Source organism: Oenanthe melanoleuca, chromosome 3, assembly GCF_029582105.1.
Source record: "Oenanthe melanoleuca isolate GR-GAL-2019-014 chromosome 3, OMel1.0, whole genome shotgun sequence".
Lineage (NCBI taxonomy): Eukaryota > Metazoa > Chordata > Aves > Passeriformes > Muscicapidae > Oenanthe > Oenanthe melanoleuca.
Window position 1 is genome coordinate 64421131 of NC_079336.1, and position 20286 is coordinate 64441416.

The following is a 20286-nucleotide window of genomic DNA, read 5'->3' on the forward strand; positions in this document are numbered from 1 at the left end:
TTCCTACTATCTTGTATTATAGCAGTGATTTGTCATATAAAATTTACTGCCATGAGAAGCCCATAATTTGTATATAGGTTTGCTTTGAAAGACATCAAACATACCTCAACTATCCATGTTTTCAGTCTCAGTTCACCCTTAGTCTAGACCACTTAATACCACTGTGTGTAAGATAAGAAAAACAACCAGCTATTTTTGACAAGACTTGTATCCATTAAAACATTAAAATTCTGATGATTTCACAGGTGGTTTTTTTTTTTTTTTTTTTGGGTTTTTTTTTTTTTTTTTTTTTTTTTTAAATTAAACTAAAGTAAGAATAGACCTAAACTGGAAGTTTTCTTTGGGGCCTTAATAAGGCTGTCACATATCAACACATACTAATGCAAACAGACTAGAGGTCTGCCTGTGAGGTAAACTGATGCGAGGTGCTTTGTGTGCAGAACCATGGTGAGGAGAGCTCCCTGTGAAACACTCCGGAGGGCTGGGTTTGGAGACAGCACAGGCACACGAACGCAGCTCAGGGCAACACCCAACACCAACATCAGCCAGAGCTGTACACAGGCAGCCACGGCACTCCTGTACAGACCAAAGTATAAAACAGGCAAATCCACGGTGCAAACTGCGGTGCCTTACTTGCCCCATGGCTGACAAAAAACAAGCGCTCACTCGCACCACAGGTTTGCACGGGCCACGCTGTTGCCGGGTCGCTTTGGGGAGTTCCAACTCCTAGAGACAAGCTGTGAGCCGCGCGGGGAACCTCCTGAGAAGACATTATTGCCATAACAGGAGTCTTCATTGCCAGGACATCTGGGGAAGAAGCCTAAATTTCGGTCCTGCCTCTTCGGAGCTTGCCGCGGAGCGGGTGTGCCCAAACGCGGCCCCGCGAGGGAAGCGCTGCTGACAGCAGCCGCGGCCCAGCCAAAGCGCACAGAGATTTTTAAGGAAGCGGACACAACAACCACATCCCGGCCACAACCGGGCTGCTCACCGCGGTAAGAGGGCGAGAAGAGCCGCTCGTTCGGAAGGGAGCCATGCCCGGGCCCGGGCCCGCCCCGGGGCAGGCGAGGGCGAAGCCACTCGAGGGCGCGCCCTCCGTGGGCGGGAAGGCAGCGGGGACTCCTCCTCCTGCTGCCCGGAGCCGCGGCGTGCGATGGGGCTGGGAGCGGGCCGGGAGGCTTAGCCCCGCTCCGGCCGGGAGCCATGCCCGCGGAGAACAGCACGAACACCTCCAGCCGCCCGGAGCCCGCGGCGCCCGAGCAGGAGGTGCCGGGCGAGCGGCCCCTCTTCAGCGCCGGCACCTACGAGCTGCTGGCGCTGCTGGTCGCCACCATCGGCATGCTGGGCTTGTGCAACAACTTGCTGGTGCTGGTGCTCTACTACAAGTTCAAGCGGCTCCGCACGCCCACCAACCTCTTCCTCGTCAATATCAGCCTCAGCGACCTGCTGGTGTCCGTCTTCGGCGTGAGCCTTACCTTCATGTCCTGCCTGAGGAGCCGCTGGGTGTGGGACGCCGCCGGCTGCGTCTGGGACGGCTTCAGCAGCAGCCTCTTCGGTGGGTCCCTCCCTGTCCTGCTGGCTGCCTCCCTCCGTGCCCGCTTGTACCGGCGGTCCCGCGCTCTGTCCCGCTTCCCAACCGCCCCAACCGCTCCGTGCCCCCCCGGCCGCTCCCGCCCCGTCCCCGCTTCCCAGCCGGGGCAGTCCGGCCCGGGGGTCCAGTCGCTGCCCTGGGTGTGGGGAGGGGAGTGGGAGGTGTGTGGAGCCGGCGCTTTTTGGTAAGAAAAGAACGACAGTACTGGAGAAAACGGTTCAAAGCAAAAAAAGAAATTGTTCGAGAATCAGTTTTTCGACCTCCCGCCTTTGCCTGTGTAAGGGGAAAAGGGGAGCAGGGCTGTTGGGAGAGGTCTGGAGTTGACCGAGTGATGTGCAGAATTGATGAGCATAAACCACTGTATTTTATAGGAGGAAGCGCTGCAGTCTGTGGATAAGGAGCACGTATGACTCTGGGTGTAGGGTCAGCAGTGTTCCGCCTCCGGGGAACAGGTGGAGAGCTGCTCCCCAGCAGCTTTCTCAGCGTTGCGACTTGTCTGTTTATAAAGCTACGCAGTGTGTGGCAGTGCCTTGAATATCCTTATCCATATGTGAAATTCGGGTACCATCTTTTAGTCATAATGGTATCACAGCTGGGCTTTGGGAAACCACCGATTGCCGTGAAAATTTAGCACTGCAGAAGGAGTACTTACACTATTTCCATTTTCAAAACCTATAAACTCTTCACTGCTTTCCTTCCTGAAATGAATGCATACCCTTTGCAGAAATCTGCAGAATAGGTTGCAGTCCAGCTATGTACATGCAGCCTCTTAAAAGGAATAATGCTTTTTCTTTACTAGTAAAGGATGCTGCAAAAGAAGAGACTCGTGTTTCTGACCAGTAATGAAATCTAAAGCTCATGTTAGGTACTTCTTCTTCTAGCAGAGGTGGATCACAGTGCACCCACTGGACGTGTAGACACTGAAAATTGACTCTAAGGTGACACATTAAAGTCTTCAATAAGCTTTGTAGCTTTCCTGCATACATACTCTTTGTTTCACATGGCTCTGTGGTCTGCATTTTGTGGGCTACTGTGCGAAGGGGCATGGTTGCTTATGGTTGATTTGACTGCTGCTGCACAGTGCAGCAAAAATTTTATGTCTTGGAAGTTATGGTGAGTGCAGGATGTAGTTAATCACTTGTGCAGTGTTTGGTACCAGATGATTTCTGCAATGCACAGCTCTTAGACATTTGTGTAGCTGTTGGCTTCAGGAAAAGTACTAGAGAACTTGGCTGGCATAAGGTTGTCTCCATCATTCAGCCTGTTCAAATTCTTGAGAAACTCAAGTACTTGTCTGCCAAGAAGATGCTGCCAGACAACTGAATGTTAATCTTACACAGGGGGTGTAAAGTGTATTTTGGTTCGTACATTTATCTCTTATATATAATACTTACTATTTCTGTTGGAGGCATTTTCCATATAGGTTCAAAAAATAAGATACATAGTAAGGGTAAAAACCAGACTATAATAATCTAGTACCATCTTCTGAAATAGTAAAATAGAAACAATAAGGCATATAAATCAGTAAGGAAATTGCTTGATCACATGTGACTTTTAATTTCTGTTTATTTTGAGGTGTGCTACATAATGTGTTACTACAAATATATTTAGTGTGGATGCTTTCCTGCATCTCTCTATTTAAGAATTTTTTTTCACAAAGAAATGTAGGCAAATTCATGGGCCTTGTCTGCAGAGTAGCTAAGTTAGCATCTGTGGTTTGTCAAATTACGTCTTCCTGTGGCTGGTCATGCTATGTACCTCTTCCATAATGTGCTTCATTGGGAAGAATTTTTTTATTACTGTTATCATTAGAAAAGTGTGTGTTTGTGTGTAGTTAATCATATGGAAGCAGAGAGTAAATGCACAACTTAATGTTCAGGAATGATGCCTTAATTTACTTTTTTCAGCATGTAAAGCAATAGAAAATATTTAACTTGGCAATCAAATTGAAAGCTCATCTGATAAAGCTGTGTCTAATTTTAATCTCCACAGTATTGTTTTCATAGTCTCATCTAGAAATAGAAGGATTGTTCTTTCCTGTTTTTGAAGATAAGTGATTCCCCACCTGCATAGAAAAGCAGGGGCATGTCAGTGCTGAAGAAAAAAAAATTATAAATGATGCCCTACAGAGAGCATCATACTCTGTTTGCCATCTGGATTATTGCTACCATGGCTTCTATTTTCATTTTATAATGTGTTTATGGAAAAAGCAGTAATTTGAAGGTTTTTTGTTTGTTTCTTCCTGTTTAGGTAATGTTTTGCTATTGTTTGGGATTAGGTATTTTGGCTGGATTTTTTTTTTTATGGGTTTCCCCCTTTCCCCCCCCGTTTTTTTTTTTTTTTTGTTTTTTTGTTTTTTTGTTTTTTTTTTTTTTTTTTTTTTTTTTTTTTGTTTTTTTGTTTTTGTTTTTGTTTTGTTTTTGTTTTTGTTTGTTTGTTTGTTTGTTTGGGGATTTTTTTGTGATTTTTTTTTCCTAGCTTTTATGTGGATGGGGTTTTTTGTTTATTTGTTTATTTTTGGGATTTTTTTTGCCCCTGGTAGTGGTGAACACACTGATAAAATATTTCATTCAGAATAACCAGGTATTATATTTATAAAGATATTTCTCTTGTATATTAACAGTCCAAGTCACCTGTTATTTTGAAGTGTTGGTGGTAGGGAAAGTAATGTAATGGAAGTCTTACATGTGTATTACTTACAAGTGCTTCTGAAAGCATAACAGTCTCCCCAGGAACTTTTGGGAATACAAGGTACATTTGTTGATGAGAAGACATACAAAATTGACAGCTTTGAAAAGTGAAATTCTCATTAACTAGGCAGAGTACTTACAGCTTTTCAGTGTTCATTTGCTCAGTAAGCCACAGTGACATAGTAAAGATGTTTCTAGAATGAAGTGGTGGTAGCTCTGATACCATGGATGTGGAGTCTGTTAAACCATAACAGACCATGTGAGGTTACTTTAGTGGTGTGGATGTATCCTGGCGTTGGACCCAGTCTGGATCATTTTAGATGGGATGACTCTTTATTTACACCTTTGTGATTTCATTCTTGGGTATGATCTTGGACATTGCTACAAGAGCTTTCTGTGGCAGCCCTTCAGGTCTGAAGGCTGTTCAGTCTTATTTTCCATCCTTATGCATGCTTTTTAATCAGAAGGACAACCCCTAAGACCCAATATGTGGTGTAAGTTATGCTCTGCATGTGTTGACTTATAAATGAGAGGTTCCCCTGATAGTAAACAAGTTTGGGACAAGTTATTAAATCTGCTTTTTTTTTTTTTTTTTTTTTTTTTTTTAATAGGATTTTCACTTTAAATTCAGAGCTAATTCTCAACTAATTTCAAAAATCAGATTCTTCCTAATTACTGTAGTTAATCCAGCATCATGTTGAAAATCACGATTCAGCAGCTTTATTTAAAGTTTTCACGTGTCATTAGGTTTTTCCTCATACTGTTTTGAAAGCTGAGATCAAGGTATTCCTGTGTTCCTCTTAAGGCTTTCAATATGATTAAATTTATAGGTATTACATAGGCTTAAAATAAACCAGTAGCATCTATATTTTCAGAAGCCTACATTACATAATAATGACTTATTTCCTCCCCCACAGATACGAGGGCACTCTCTACACTTCTAATAATTTTACATTGAAGAATTGAGCATTTTCTTTGTAAGAGTGCTTCTCATTTTACCAGCCAACTGGAGGCGTGTTAAGATCCAGAACTTGGACCCTGTAAGCAGATGTTCACAGTCTGAAACATTTAAACTGAGAAGATGACAGCAGAACTACAGATTGTCTGTCTAGGAATGAATGGCTGGTTTTTGTGTTCCTCACAATAGTCTACTTCTGCATTATCATAACTTTACTGTGAGACAAGCTCGTGTAGCAACATCTGCTCTTGAGTTGTACTGTACAGCTCAGAACCTGATCTTTGTGCTACTGCCTGTGTTTTCTGTGACTTGAAAGATTTTCATTGAGCCTTTAGAAGGTGTAGAGACCTGCTTGCTTCAGTGCAAAACAGATAATTTTGACTCCTGAACATCTGTCCTTGTCACACAAATAACAGTCCCTGTTTTTTTTACTCATTAGAGTCTGAAATCAAGATACAGTCTAGGTACATGTCTTCATAGCAGAGGCTGCAAGAAGGTTTTTTTTTTCTCTACTACAAAGCCATTCTTAGCACCTCATATATTAGTGTAGGGAAAATGACATAAATAATTACCTGACAAGTCTTAGACTAAGCTTTCCTGACGTAGTTGTCTGTTTTGGACGCTAATCCCCACTTAATTTTGTTTCACTGAGTTGCAGTGTTTATTTTGTTACAGGTGATGTATCCTGGTGTGATAGGATAGCTGCACATCAATTAAGTGATGTATTTATACCATGAGGGTCACCTTTCTATGGAGCTGTGCAGTCAGCTCTATGCTGGCCCTACTGCATCTGCCACCCTCTCTTTATATAAAAAGCTTCTAACTCTTTCCTTGTCTGTAGTCAACCAAGCTGTAAGTAGTAGAGATCTGTGTAATCTCTTTATCTGATTTAGCAATACAACTCATATCTGGGAGGTGTGCTATCACTGACAGCATAGCTTTTTGGTTATGATTTCTGGAGAAGACATCTGAGAGCTAAACATACTCAAAAGTCTTGGTTAGACAACATAGATAATTTCTTTCTTCAGGTAAAAGGGTAATTGTGAAATACAGGGTCAGAGTGCCATGATCTTTCTGTATATCTGCTGGATTCTCACAGATATTCAAAGGTTTTTTTTGAATGACAGTGACTGTCAGAACTTGATGTCCACAAGAGAAATTTGTGTACTGCTCACCTCCACCCAGGCAGTGGGTGTCTGTTTTAATGTCTTCAGTACATAGAAATAGGCCCTGAGGTCTTTGAGGTATGCTAGTCTTATCACGTGGAGCATACACACATAACCCCTCAATCATAAATCACTTCAGCTAAAAGTAATGTTCAGCTAAATCATTGGCCAGTACTGGTGTTCTGACAACTTTTAAGTTCAATTGTGCAAAGGAAGAAAGGAGTGGAAAAACTGGTTGATAACAGGAATGGTCTTGAGGAATAGGCACTAAAACTCTTTGTCTGAGGCAGTCTCCTGGCAGAAGATTGCATAGTCAGGGTGTACTCTGGGGTAGACTTTATATCATTAAACCTTGTTTGCAATTGAAAGGCTACTGTTCCTGAAGTGTGATTAGAGACCTCTGTCTTTCCTAAATGCAAGCTGTTTTTGTAAGGGTAAAAAAACCACTGCCAACTTTTAATGTCAAATTAATTAAAAGTATTACGTCCCTTCTGGACAAATTGCCATTGCAGCAGTTAGATCTCAATGAGCTACCAAATCAGATTTTGGTATCTGGGTGTATATCTGGGTGTATACTTCATTCCAGTAATGTGAGCTAGAGGATGGGAAAAATTGTTCAAGTTTTACAGACTCTGCTGTCCTGTGAAAAGCTACTGCGTGTACCGCTGAGGTTCTTTTATTTTTTCATTTCAAGGCAAACTGATACCACCATCACCACACCCACCACATACTGAAGTAAGGACTAATTGCTTGAGAGTGTCTTGTGGACCTGGCTTCAATTACAGCCTGTTCATCTAAGGCTCTTCCCTGCACAGTGACAGTGATGTCCTGTGCCACCCTCTTGCATTACCATGTATGTTATATGCACTGATTTAATCTCACTAAAAGCATTTTCTGTTGTTACTCAGCAGATAGTTTTACGATCTTGTGTTACAAATAGCTGGAGGCTCAATCAGCATGCTTTCAGATTTAACTTTGTTTTTTTTTCCCCCAGAGCGAGTTAATCACTTGGAATATTGAATCTGGAAGAGGTGATTTATTTCACCATAATTTTATAGGACAGCTACATATGGAATATACTTGAAGTCTGTTATGTCTAAGAGAAGTGATTTTTCACCTACCTAGATTTGAATGCAATTGTTAAAATTGCTTGATAAATTAGAATTGATACATAGCTGGTGCCTGAAACTTACTGTAATGCCTAATTGCTGAATTCAAATAGACTGGTTATATATTTTGTAGTACAAAACTAGAGAGTGCAATAAACCCTTTCTTGCTATGGATAGGAAGTTGCTTCTACTAAATTTTCGCTGTCCAGCTTTTCAGATGTGAAAAGAGGTGAGGAGAGACTGCAGAAGGGTGGCTTTCTTCTGTGATTAGGTATGCAAAATAGTCATTCAGCACTTGAATGTGGGGCAAGGATTAATTGATACAGAAAATCATATGGCCTTTGACAGAAGCCACAGTCTGTCTCAAAAATGGATCTTATTTGCTATGTTGTGCTGCAGTTGCTCTGTAGAGATGCTCAGTCTTCAGGAATATTTGATACCACCTCTGACCAAATGATAGGCCATCCTTGGGGCAGAGACTCAATGTGAAAATAAGGTGTATCTTGCATGGAGAGGGCAGAAGCTGTTGTGATTGTTCAAACTTGTTGAAACACACACTTCAGTTTGGAAGGCACTGCAATATTTTTCTTCTAATTAAGGATCCTAAAGTCAGAATATACACATTGTATGGTATAACACAATACAGCTTAGCTGTGTTTTGCTGTCTTCTCTGTGATGACCTACACACTATGCAGATTGAAGTATTTAATGATGTATCCAGAACTGACTCCTGGAGAAGGCCAGAATACGGAAGAGATAATTATCATATATGGTACATAATCAAATCTACATTAAATTAAGTATTTCAGTAGGAAAACAATACAAAATGGCAAAATGAGATTTTTTTTTTCATAAACATCCAAGTAACAAGAAGTAGCTTGTCACTGCTCCCTGATTCTGTGTGGCTGGCTGTTAGAGAGGAAGAGGAGTTGCAACATAGAAATTGCAAACTAGTGGCTTAAACAAGAAGACACTTCAGTTTTCCTACATTTTTCTGCAACTTCAATGGTAATGACCTCATTTGTGCTAGGGTAATTGTCCAGGCTAAAATTAGAGCTAAAACTAGCAGCAATTCCTAAACACAAAGAGTGTTTATGTTTATAATCAGCACTTACAGAAAGGGGTATTGTCTGAGATGAAAATCTGTATATCAGACATAAATACTGGGCAGTAAAATCTTTCTGAAAGAGCTATAAAGAATAAATTGCTGGTAGAGTAAATCAACCCTCAGAATCTTGGATCTTAGCCTTGAATCAAAATATGTAGATCTCCAGTACCTCAAGAAGCATAACAAAATTTGTTTCAGATAAAAGGTAGAAATTGGTTTGAAATGCCTGTTTTTGCTAAGGGGGGGTTAATAGCCAAACAATAACCATAATGGCTTTCTGTAACAGATTTGGTTTTTTAATCAGCAGACATTTCATCATATTAAAATATGAAACTCATTCAGGATAAAATTTAATAATTTCCAGAAAAGCTCCTGGAGAGGAGTGGGGACAGGGAGGGAAGTAAAATTCAGTGCTTTCCTCTGCACTAGACTACAGAAACTGAATGAAACATAGAAAATGGAGCCATATGCATGCATAAATCATATATATCTTGTGCTGTGACCTGCATTTGCTGCCTTGTGTCTGTGTGCTGCCAGACAGTCCTTGAATACCAACAGAACAGGGATTTGCATTTTGGTGTCTACTGTCCAACAGGCTGTCCAAGGTCCCATTTACAGTTCAGGGAGGAAAATTCAAGTGTGTTTTTGAAGAACAGTGGTTTTATATAGAAAGGGGCTTGATAGAGCGTTGTTCGAATATGTATTTGCACATAATGATTTTTAGAGATATTGAGCAGCCAGTGACTTCCTTGAGAATGTCAAGGACTCAGGAAATTATTGCTTGTGAACACCTGTACTTTCAGCCAAGTATGTGTGCTTTTGATTACTTTGTTATGGCTAGAATTCAGCACTCATAAAAGGGATGGGGAAGTATTAAGCCCACACAGGGACATTAGTCATTGAATACCATTCAATGAAGGAAGGTGGTAAGGAGCAAAAGGTTAATTTAAGTATTGTGACTCATTGTCCTGAGGAGCTGCTCTTTCTCTCCACTGATCAGACAAGGCTGCAGAGCACTATATAAACAAAGCCAGCCTTGAGTGATGTGATTTTCTTCCATAAACATGTCTGTGGATGACTACCATAACTGTCAGGTAAACTTTTGTAATTCATAATTTTTGGGGAAGGGAAATGGAAGGGGAACTTGTTGCCTTACCTTGTGTTCAGGAAGTAGACTGCATTTGATTGAATAAAGCACTTGCCTGAGCCAGTGTAAGTGTAGAATAGTACCTATAAAGTCCTGTAGTAATTTCCTAATACCTACTAATATTTTGCTTAGATCCACATTATTCAATGTATTTTCAGCATGTTAGGTCACAAAAAAAGGCATGAAGGACAACTATTTAACTTCATTTTAAAAAACTCAACTCACCAACAAACCCATCCTTAAGGTCTTTGGAAACCTGGCCCACATTTGCTAGTCCAATTTCAAGCTATGAAAGTGAAATTCCACAGCAATGATTTGTACAAGGAAAAAAACTCACAAAACTAAATGTGAAAGGTTACTGCATGGCTAACAATGTCTACATCTTTTTGTGATGAAGGTTTAAAGATAACTAGAAAAAAAGCGCATTAAAAAAATTGTTTCTTTTTAAAAGATCTATGAAAGAGTGTGGCACATTTTCTTTTAGAGAAGGAACTTCTCTTAATCAAAAAAGTTTTCTAAGCTCACCTCTTATAAAGGGGGAATCCTTTCATAACTGCAGCATAAAGTAACTTTCTTAAAATCCTAAAGGATATCCAACTGTGAGATACTTGGTTAATAATAAACTGCTTTTGCTGTTGAATACAGGGAAGCTATGTGTTGCTCTAGATTTTGTTACTCTTAGTTGTCTTCCTAAAATCCATGTTGCTGGTCCTTCTGTAATTTGTTTTCATTAAATGTTTGTCCATTTCTCAAAGTGAGATCAGGTTTCTGCTTTGTAAAAACATGGTTATTCTCTCTTTGGTAGTGAAATATGCACAGTTGATCTTCTGACAGCTGTGTACATGCACATTATGGCACATATGGGTGTACTTGGAGAAATTAAATGCTGTGCGTATGCATGAAAAAATACCTGTGCTTTGTATTAGATAAAATCTATACAGACTTAGACACAGATATCTGTATAGACAAAATGCTGTGAAATATACCCTTTTGTTGTTTAAGAGCCTGTGTTTATGAGCTTGATGACTGAATCATAACAGATTTCAGGCAGTGGCCTGATGGGCAATTTGGTTTTTGATCCTCAAGTGTTACAGACCATTGAAACAAAATCCTTATATTCTAATCAAGGCAGAATTGCCTCAACTTCATGAAATTATAAAAGTGTCTGGATAGGGTAATACTGAGAGCTGAAGATAATGTGTGATTTCTGTAATAACATGCTGATAATTGTGTACTGGGCTTGAGATGGACAGAAAAGGAAGAGAATGCATAAATAAACAAGGAGTGATATTTTTCTGAAAGCAGCAAGATGGGAAAGGACACTCAAAATAACTGAATGTCTTTCAGATGGGACACCTCCAGCAATGTGATGCTTTGCCTTCCTGGTTCTTCTTGGAATGCAAAGACTTCCAGGATACCTTGAAATAAAGTGGAATTATTCTAGTAATTTTGTTCACATTAAAGGTGCACACCTCTGATTTCAGTTGCGGAAGGTTTTCTTTAATTTCAGTCTCAACTCTCAATTCACTAAGTTTCTAAGAGATTTTTTTTATTGCTGATTATCTCAGTTTTATATGATAGCTTTTTCTTTTAAAAATCCTTGACAACAACAGCCAAAGGAAACCACAAACTCCAAAGGAATGTATGTATAACTACAACAAACCCTACAGCAATTGCCAACAGAAAAAAACCCAAACCATGGACCATGATACCTCACATACTAAAGTAATGTTTAGGAAGAAGTATTGACTTGGTCTCTTTTTTCCTTGTCCCACTTCTTAGCTATTGTACATCCTGGATCTGACATCAGTGTCCTGCTCTGAGTAGTTTGAAGTTGGTGGTTCTGTTTGGATTAATAGTTAGTGAATAATGCATAAAACATCTTATTGGTGTTAGATTCATAATATGAGCTAGGTTATTTTGAGTAAACCTGCTAGCAAAGGAAACATTTATCAAGAGCAGTTCAGTCCCATTTACAGTATTTATGAATAATTTAATTGATTTTACTTTTCTTACAGGAATTGTTTCAATTATGACTCTCACTGCTCTTGCCTACGAGCGCTACATTCGGGTGGTCCATGCCAAAGTGATTGACTTCTCTTGGTCTTGGCGGGCTATCACTTACATCTGGCTGTACTCACTAGCCTGGACTGGAGCACCTCTTTTGGGCTGGAACAGATACACACTGGAAATTCATGGGTTAGGTTGCTCAGTGGACTGGAAGTCAAAAGACCCCAACGATACCTCCTTCGTGCTCCTTTTTTTCCTTGGCTGTCTAGTAGCACCTGTTGGGATCATGGCCTATTGCTATGGCCATATTCTGCATGCAGTAAGAATGGTAAGTTAGTTCAAATAAGACTTAATGTAATATTATCAGTGAAAAATGTTGAAGCTGTATATTAAGGTTGGATCCTAGCCAAATTTGCACTCTCACTTCCCATTCAAACTTTTGAATTTTTCATGTTCATCCATGTCAGGTACCACTAGATAGGTTGTAGGATTGGGAGAGAACCAGCCTAGAGCTACTGAGGTCTATTTGTTGTGTGGTTTTACTGGGAGGAAGTAGGGAACTGCTACTGCTTACTAATCTACATCAGATCCTCACCTGAAAATTCCATTTAAATCCTTAGTATGAGAAAATGATTAATATTCTATGGGTCATTAGTCTGGACTCATTCAAGTTTATGGTCAACAGGATTGGCACAATGGATAATTTGTGGAGTATGTTCATGTGCATGTCCTTTTCCTTATTTTATGACTCAGGTAACATGGGAACCTGCTGTCTAGTATTCTGCTTGAGAGATTTCATAATTTAGGGTAACAAACTATGTGACAAAGCAGTACAGAGAAATCTATTTATGAATTTTCTTTTCTCTAAAAATTTTTTCCATGAATCTACAGGACTGTCTAACTAGTCATAGGATGACTAATGTAAACTGAACTTGCTTATGCAATAGTTGAGGGCAAGTTATTTTTCTAAAGTACTTATAACTGCAGCATGCTTTGTTAAATAACTGGATTTGTTCTTTTCTAGTAGATTGGCTATACTATTTTTTCTCATCTTGTATTTTTGCACTTAATGTAGAGAATAAAATCTGAGAAACATGATGTAAACTTCCAGAAGAATTGTGGTTTAAAGGATAATATGTATGGTGTCTGTGCCTTAAACAAAAAGAGTGAGTCAGTTACTTATAAATAAATGTAGAACTATCCAGGTTCAAGTAAAACATAAAGCTACTTTAATTTACTATTTTTTTCTCGACAGCTTCGCTGTGTAGAAGATTTCCAGACAGTTCAAGTGGTCAAACTTCTAAGATATGAAAAGAAGGTGGCTAAAATGTGTTTCTTGATGATCTCCACATTCCTTATTTGTTGGATGCCCTATGCAGTGGTCTCCCTCTTAATAACATATGGCTATAGCAACCTCGTAACTCCAACAGTAGCTATAATCCCATCTTTCTTTGCCAAGTCAAGCACTGCTTATAATCCAGTTATCTATATCTTCATGAGTAGAAAGGTAAGTACATTAAAGGTTTTCTTGTTTGAATTATTAGTAGCCAGTATCATAGTTGAGGAGTTTAGGTCTGATGTACTTTAATCTGAAAATTTTTTTAAGAAATTTAACATCTAGGATAAATTGTGACAATCTAGAAGAAGTAAAATCCCTGGTGCTTAAATACCACCAGAATAGAAATTTAATTTTCTGGTATGTGAATTCAAACATTTACCTCACAAAAGGGACACACAAAAAGTGTCAGAATTTAAATGTCTAGTTTTGACAGTTTGCCTGTGAAATGGATTGCTACTAGAAGACCTCATCTAAATCACTCCCTTACCACAGTAGAACTCCATCAGAGAAAATTTAGAATAATCCATGTGTTTTTTAGGAATAAAAAAACTTTACTCTGACTTCTGTGTTATAGCAACACAAGGACTGATAGTGGAAGTGTAACATGCACATTGTAAACTTCTGAAATTAAGATAGTATAAAGATATCTGGTGTTCAACAGAATCCCTTGACAAACAGTAAAAAACCATGAATGATTGCTGGAGGGGTTTTGCTGAGTTTTTCTTACCTTTAAACCCATTATAGAGATGGACTTTTCTGTGATTTCCTGCACTGGCTTGCAGTTGCCAGGCAGCAGCCTGCAGGGAGAGGCAGAGGACCAATCAGTCATGCAGGCAGCCAAGCAAAGCCTGAGTGCAGCTCAGGTCAGGACCAAGGTCAAGGGGGAGCTTAACTGCTTTCCTGAGTAAAAGCAGGAGGCCTCCAATGTGGCCTCTTGCAGTTCTTCCCCCACAGCTCATTTCACAGCAGGCTGATCCACAGTTACACGGCTGCACAATATCAGAGTTATCCTGGGTATGGGAAGCTAACAACAGTCACCTTCAAAAAGGCTTTTTCAACAGTGACTTTAAATACACTGGCACTGACTCTGTACCTAGTTGTCAGGCTGAGTATCTTATCTGAAAAACATTTTGTGGGTTCTGATACCCAGCAGCAAATCAAACTTGTGTCAGGTATAATGCCAGTAAAGACACAACCAGGATAAGCATCAATCATCTGAACATGCTTATTAGAGATGCACTGTGTAGTATTTTTCTCTTGCCTCTAATTCCAGATTAGGACCAAAATGATAGTAGTTTTGCTTATTGTTTTTTGATTATTTTACCCTCAGAAGGAAACCTAAAACAAATTCTCTACAATAGCCTTCCTTTATCTGACCTGGTTCTAACATGCTTGCACTTTCTATCTTCTTTGCTACTCAGAGGTAGACCATTTCCTCTGAAGTTGTCAAGGCTTCCACATGACCATTCTTTCTCTGAGATGATCCTTTTATGAGATCTTGTAATTAGCTAGGTTTCTTTCCCAGCAGGACAGACCTATTGCCTTCCATGTGTCAGAGTAGGATTCATTTTCCACAGCAAAACCTTGTTCCAGCTTGACATGTCAGATTGCTTCTTGCATGATTTCTGGGAAAACAGAGGCACTGACCGTGCAGGATAATAGAGTAGTCCTTAACACAACTAAAGGGAAGGCTAAAAATAGAAGTCCTACCCCCTTTTGAGAGAAAAGGTGCATTATTTCCACTTGCTCCTGGATGTTTGTTGTGTTGTTAAACAAATGGGAAGTTGCCCTCTTGTTTCTTGTAGAACTGGAGTTCTTCCCCAAAGGATCATATTTGAAATGTGTGCAAACATAGAACTACTGAATGAATGCATCCTTTAACCCTCATATCTGGACCTTTGTTTTGTTGAAGAGGAGACCATAATTAGAGAATTAATAAACTGCTACTACTCAAATTTGCATTCTATGTGCTCGTGTGAGCTTTCACTGAATACCTCACATTATTTAGTCACACAGTAGAACAGACTTCCTGTGTCAGAGATAGCTACTAGTTATCTGTTCCATCCATATTCAAGGGGAACATTTGACATCTGTGTTACTAACCACTGAAATTTCATTTTACGTCTGTGACAAATGCTTTTGTTCAAATTCCAGACCCTGGAGTTACTTAAAAGGAAGAACTTCTGGTATTTTAATGTTTTCTGTATGTTGAGCCTTCAGTGAATAATTAAACATCCCTTTGTATCCCCTTCCTCCTCTTGTTCCTTCCCTCTGTATCCTCCTGTAAAGTTTTTCTGAGAATATTCTTCCCTTGCTGGGTCTAATGTGTGATTTTTGAATATGGAAACAAAACTTGTAGCACATTTTGGAACCTAGTCCTCTTGTCTTGTGCAGATCTTGTAGCTGCTGCAATTCAGTTGCATTTCAGTGCCCTCTGTTGGCTCAGTGATTCTCTTCAGATGTAGAGAAAAAAAGTACCCACTACAAAAACTCACTCAGAAGATATGCAGAAGTCTCTTGAGTCATTTGCTGTATGTACTGTGCCCTTCACTTGCTTGTAGGTGATAGTGAATGCTTAGGAAGCTGAACATCATTCTGTTTATTCTCTTGCAGTTTCGACGCTGCCTTTTGCAACTTCTGTGCTTTCGCCTGATGAGATTCCAGAGGACAATGAAAGAGACACCAGCAACAGGGAGTGACAAACCAATACGACCAATAGTTATGTCTCAGAAAGCAGGAGACAGGCCAAAGAAGAAAGTGACTTTCAGCTCTTCCTCTGTCATTTTTATTATCACCAGTGATGACACTGAGCAAATTGATGACAGCAGTAAACACAATGAAACAAAAGTAAATGTCATCCAAGTAAAGCCATTGCAGGGATGAGCTGAAGAGACATGAGAATGAGATGGATTTCAGCCACTAGACTGTTGAGGCTGGAGACTGGTTTCAGCTGCAGTGTCTGTGGGCTGTCAAAGGAAACCACATTCTTAAGCTGCAAAATACTGAAGGGATTCAGCATCTGGAGCTCTCCAAGTAGTTCACTTTTGGTCACAGTACAGAAATCTCTGCTAAAATTGTTGATGGATGTCATTACTCTGAATTTTCTTGAAGCATATTTTATGATTGCCATTCAGAACTTCTGGTATTTTAATGTTTTCTGTATGTTGAGCCTTCAGTGAATAATTAAATGGATCTTATTTATATAATTTTGTTCTCAGTGAAATATTTTTTCCCCAACAACTAGGACACGATCTGCTATTGCAGCTTATTGGATACAGCTTGAAGGAAGTACTGAGATGTGAGAACAATTGTATTTCAGTGTTTCAGTTGACCTTTCTAAAGATCAATAGGGAAACTAAAAAGAGAAACTACCCACTGATTTATGAAGGTAAAATTTGAGTAATTAACAATAAGTGTATGATTCTTTATTAGTTGGCAAACAACATATTTACCACACTGACAATCATGTAACAATATATGAAAACTAAATACTTGAAGTTGTATATTTCTTATCTTAGGTACTCTGTTTGAAGTGCAGTGAAATGAGCCAAAACTTCATGAAACGATTTACATTGAAGTAGCTAGATTGTATTTCCTTTCATGAGAGGAAATGAAACAAGAAATCAACGAATGAAGTGAAAATACAAAGAAAGAAAACACAAGGCAGTGAAATGAAACTGGAAAAAAAAAAAGAAAATTCTCAGGAGAAGTTAAAGTTTTGAAATGGAACGGAATGATACTCCTTGAAATTGTGAGATTTCATTTCCTTTCATGAAATGAAGAATTTTCATTAAGAGATTAAAAAGTGTGGAGCTGACAATGTGGGCACCCTGCTGTGATGCCCTTGCAATGCCTTTTTGAATGTCAGTGTCCCTGGCGCTGCATGCTGAACTAACAACCTAAAGCAATTTTTTGAACTGTTGGCGGTAAGTTTTTAAGTTTTTCTTGTAGCCTGTCATTGGCTTTTTAAGTGTGGCTCTGTGAAGTTAGTGTGCTGCAGTCCTATTTGCTCATCTTTTTAAATAGAACTATTTTCTGTACTTCAGCACTGTTTCAAAATTCACACAATGCTATGGAATTTAAGTGTTGTAACTGTGAGTCTTTGAGTAGCATCAGATTATTTACAGTTTTGTCATATTTTTAAAAAATTGAAAGTCCATCTTTGCTCTATTCTGGTGTTGTCACAACTGGAAAATTTATTACAGTGTAGGTGGAAAGACCTTTCTCTCCCATTACAGGCAACAGATGATGGTTAGAATTAGCATTTGAACAATCAGTTGTTCATTGAGTAACAGATCTGCAGACTAAGAAATAGGAGAAGAAAGTGGGAAGGACAGAGATTAAAAATAAACTAAAAATTTAGTTTTTTAGTTTTTTAAATATAAACTAGTTGGTAAAAACATTCATGATCCTATCATGCAAAGGGAAATTGTGGGTGTGGTGAGTACCATGATAACCTCAGAGCCAGTTAATTTCTCTTATAGATGTTTTGTTTTGTCTGCTAATAGAAAAATGAATACAATGATTTAGCTAAAATTTAATTTAATCTGCAAATGCAGAAGCCTCAATTTACTTGTTGCCTCCCAGCACCTGGTATGTCAAGACTGTTGGGAGGCATTTCAGCATCTCTTTCATGAAAGGATCCCCTCTCACTTGTGTTTTGAGGCAGTCATGAGTCCTGAAGCAGTGCCCATTGACTTACCAGTGCTGGGGGCCTTCTGCTGCTGTGCTGGATCCCATGGAGGCGAGAAGCTGCAGGATGGCAACAGATCTGATCCACAGCCATGTGACTTTCCTTCTTTTTCAGCTCCTAGAAGAAACTAGATTTGTGCTGAATGTATCTAACTTTGTGCAGAGGAGTTGGGTTGCAGAGGAGTTGGGTCTTATGCTATTAAGACTTACTTTTGTATCAGAGTGATTACATCAGTCAGGAGATCAGTATTCACAAGCATTCCCTTTTTGCTCATGCCCTGCATAACTTTGGTCTCCTGCTGCTGTTTCCTGCTAGAATACTGCATCAGCTAAGTGAATTGGATATGCAACTACTATACTGTGCTAAACCACCCAGAAAGAGCAGCTTTTAAGAATACATTTATCCTTGGCTTATATAAACAACCTTCAGCTCATGAACAGAATTTGACTGTCTAATATCCGGAGGTAAGAGATGAGAAAATCTGGCTATGATGGTGGAAGGTTTCACAAACTCATATTTGATCCACATGCAAGCATCTCAGTTTGAAAACATCTGCAGTCAGGCATGTCTTTTGTCAGTCTATGTCACCACAGTTAAGGTATGTTGTTGTTTCTCATGAAGGAAAAAAGGAGGAGGGTGTGGCTGGAAGTGTCCCAGGGGATGGGAATGCCTGTTCCTGCTGCTACTTAGGGTTGGCAGTAGGTGCCCTTTTGGGGTTAGCTTGGTACTTGTGCATGCCCCCATCCCTCCCTCGGTGGCAGCAAAAGTGGGATGAAAAGCAGGAGAAGCACCCAGCTGATCTCCATTTTCTTCTGCCGCAGGCAAATGCTGCAGCTTTGCGTTCCACTTGCCTGATGCCCAGGGCTGCCTCGCCTGCTGCTCTGACCTGGCTCTGCATTCCATTTATCCAGGTCAAACATAAAGAATGCTCTTTTCTTGCTCTCTCCTGACCAGATTAGTATTGAAGAAAAACTTGTAGCACATTAAATCTGAAGAGGAAATTGAATTAGTTTTTAGTACAAATGGGAAGGCATGTTATTAGCAACAGACTCGGCCTGAAGCGCTGCCTGGCCCTGGACCTTTTCCCTCCTGTTTCCTTGCATTTTCCAACAGTGTTTGCACACCCTCTTGTGGCTTGCTCAGCCCGGTGCCTGCTGACTGGAGAATGAGCCTAGCCTCCTAAAAACTTGTTTTCCTTAGACGTTTCCTCTGTATACAGGAAGTTTCAGTGTTTCATGTCTATTGTATTTTGTTTATATTGCACATACTTCTGTCTTCGAAAAATTATAGGAAATAGATATCTGTAACTAATAGGAAATCTGGCCAGTCATAGTGACAATTTGAGGACCTTATGTCTTTGTGCATTCTGGAGAATCCAGCCAGATAGGCTGGTTATATAGATTGTGTAGGCATGGTGCTGGAGCAGCATATTAAAGTACTTCTAAATCAATTTTTAGCCTTGCTGAAGCTTTCTCCAAGGGAGGGTAAAATTCCATCTGCTACTTCTCCAAAGAACCTGAGGTCTGCTCTGTGGAGGAATAAAGTGTATGTATATCGATTAGCCTTGCTGGTATTCACCACTCTATCTTCACAGATAAATGATTGAGACTGAGGCCAGGATATAGCACAGAATTATCAAACCTTATTTAATAGGCCTTCTGCCACCCTCTTATTTATTTCTATTAACTGAAATTCTGTTACATTAGTGAGCTTCCAGGTGTAACAAAAACGGGAATTTGTTTCTGTGATGGACAACACGGTTGAGGGTACTGAGTCTTTCATCAATAAATTTGCAGATGACACTAAGCTGGGACCATGTGCTGATCTGTTGGAAGTTAGGAGGGCTCTGCAAAGAGACCTGGAATGGTTGGATGGATGGGTAGAGTCCAATAGGATGAAGTTTAGTAAGTCCAAGTGCAAAGTCCCACATTTTGGCCACAATAACCCCTTGCAAGGTTACAGGCTGGGGACGGTGTGGCTGGACAGCGCCCAGGCAGAAAGGGACCTGGGGGCACTGGTCGACAGCCGACTGAATATGAGCCAGCAGTGTGCCCTGGTGGCCAAGAAGGGCAGTGGACCCTGGCCTGGATCAGGAATAGTGTGGCCAGCAGGAGCAGGGAGGTCATTCTTCCCCTGTACTGGGCACTGGTGAGGCTGCACCTTGAGTGCTGTGTCCAGTTCTGGCCCCTCAGTTTAGGAAGGACATTGAGATGCTTGAGTGTGTCCAGAGGAGGCAACAGGCTGGTGAGGGGCTTGGAACACAAACTGTGTGGAAGGGCTGAGGGAGCTGGGGTTGTTTAGCCTGGAGAAAAGGAGACTCAGGGGTGACCTTATCACTCTCTCCAACTCCCTGAGAGGTGGCTGTAGTCAGGTGGGGGCTGGTCTCTTTCTCCAGGCAGCAATTGACAGAGCCAGAGGACAAAGTCTTAAGATGCACCAAGGGAAACATAGGTTGGATACTAGGAAAAATTTTCTTAC

General features: G+C 40.2%; 2 protein-coding genes across 6 annotated transcripts in view; one reads left to right on the forward strand and one right to left on the reverse strand.

Annotated features, from left to right (window-relative positions):
- Positions 1-1624, reverse strand: part of WDR64 (WD repeat domain 64) — a 66858-nt gene extending 65234 nt beyond the window's left edge. For 2 of the 5 annotated variants that reach the window (XM_056488589.1, XM_056488588.1), the window contains exon 1: positions 1473-1624. The gene's annotated coding sequence lies outside the window, so the exon portion shown is untranslated. The remainder of the gene's footprint in view (positions 1-1472) is intronic. The other 3 variants (XM_056488592.1, XM_056488591.1, XM_056488590.1) reach the window with 2 other exon arrangements.
- On the forward strand, positions 1126-16508 carry OPN3 (opsin 3). Its single transcript, XM_056488593.1, has 4 exons — positions 1126-1552; positions 11785-12104; positions 13032-13283; positions 15729-16508. The coding sequence occupies exons 1-4, from the start codon at positions 1201-1203 to the stop codon at positions 15996-15998; spliced, it is 1194 nt and encodes a 397-aa protein (XP_056344568.1). The 5' UTR covers positions 1126-1200; the 3' UTR covers positions 15999-16508.
- Positions 16509-20286: the final 3778 nt, after the last annotated feature.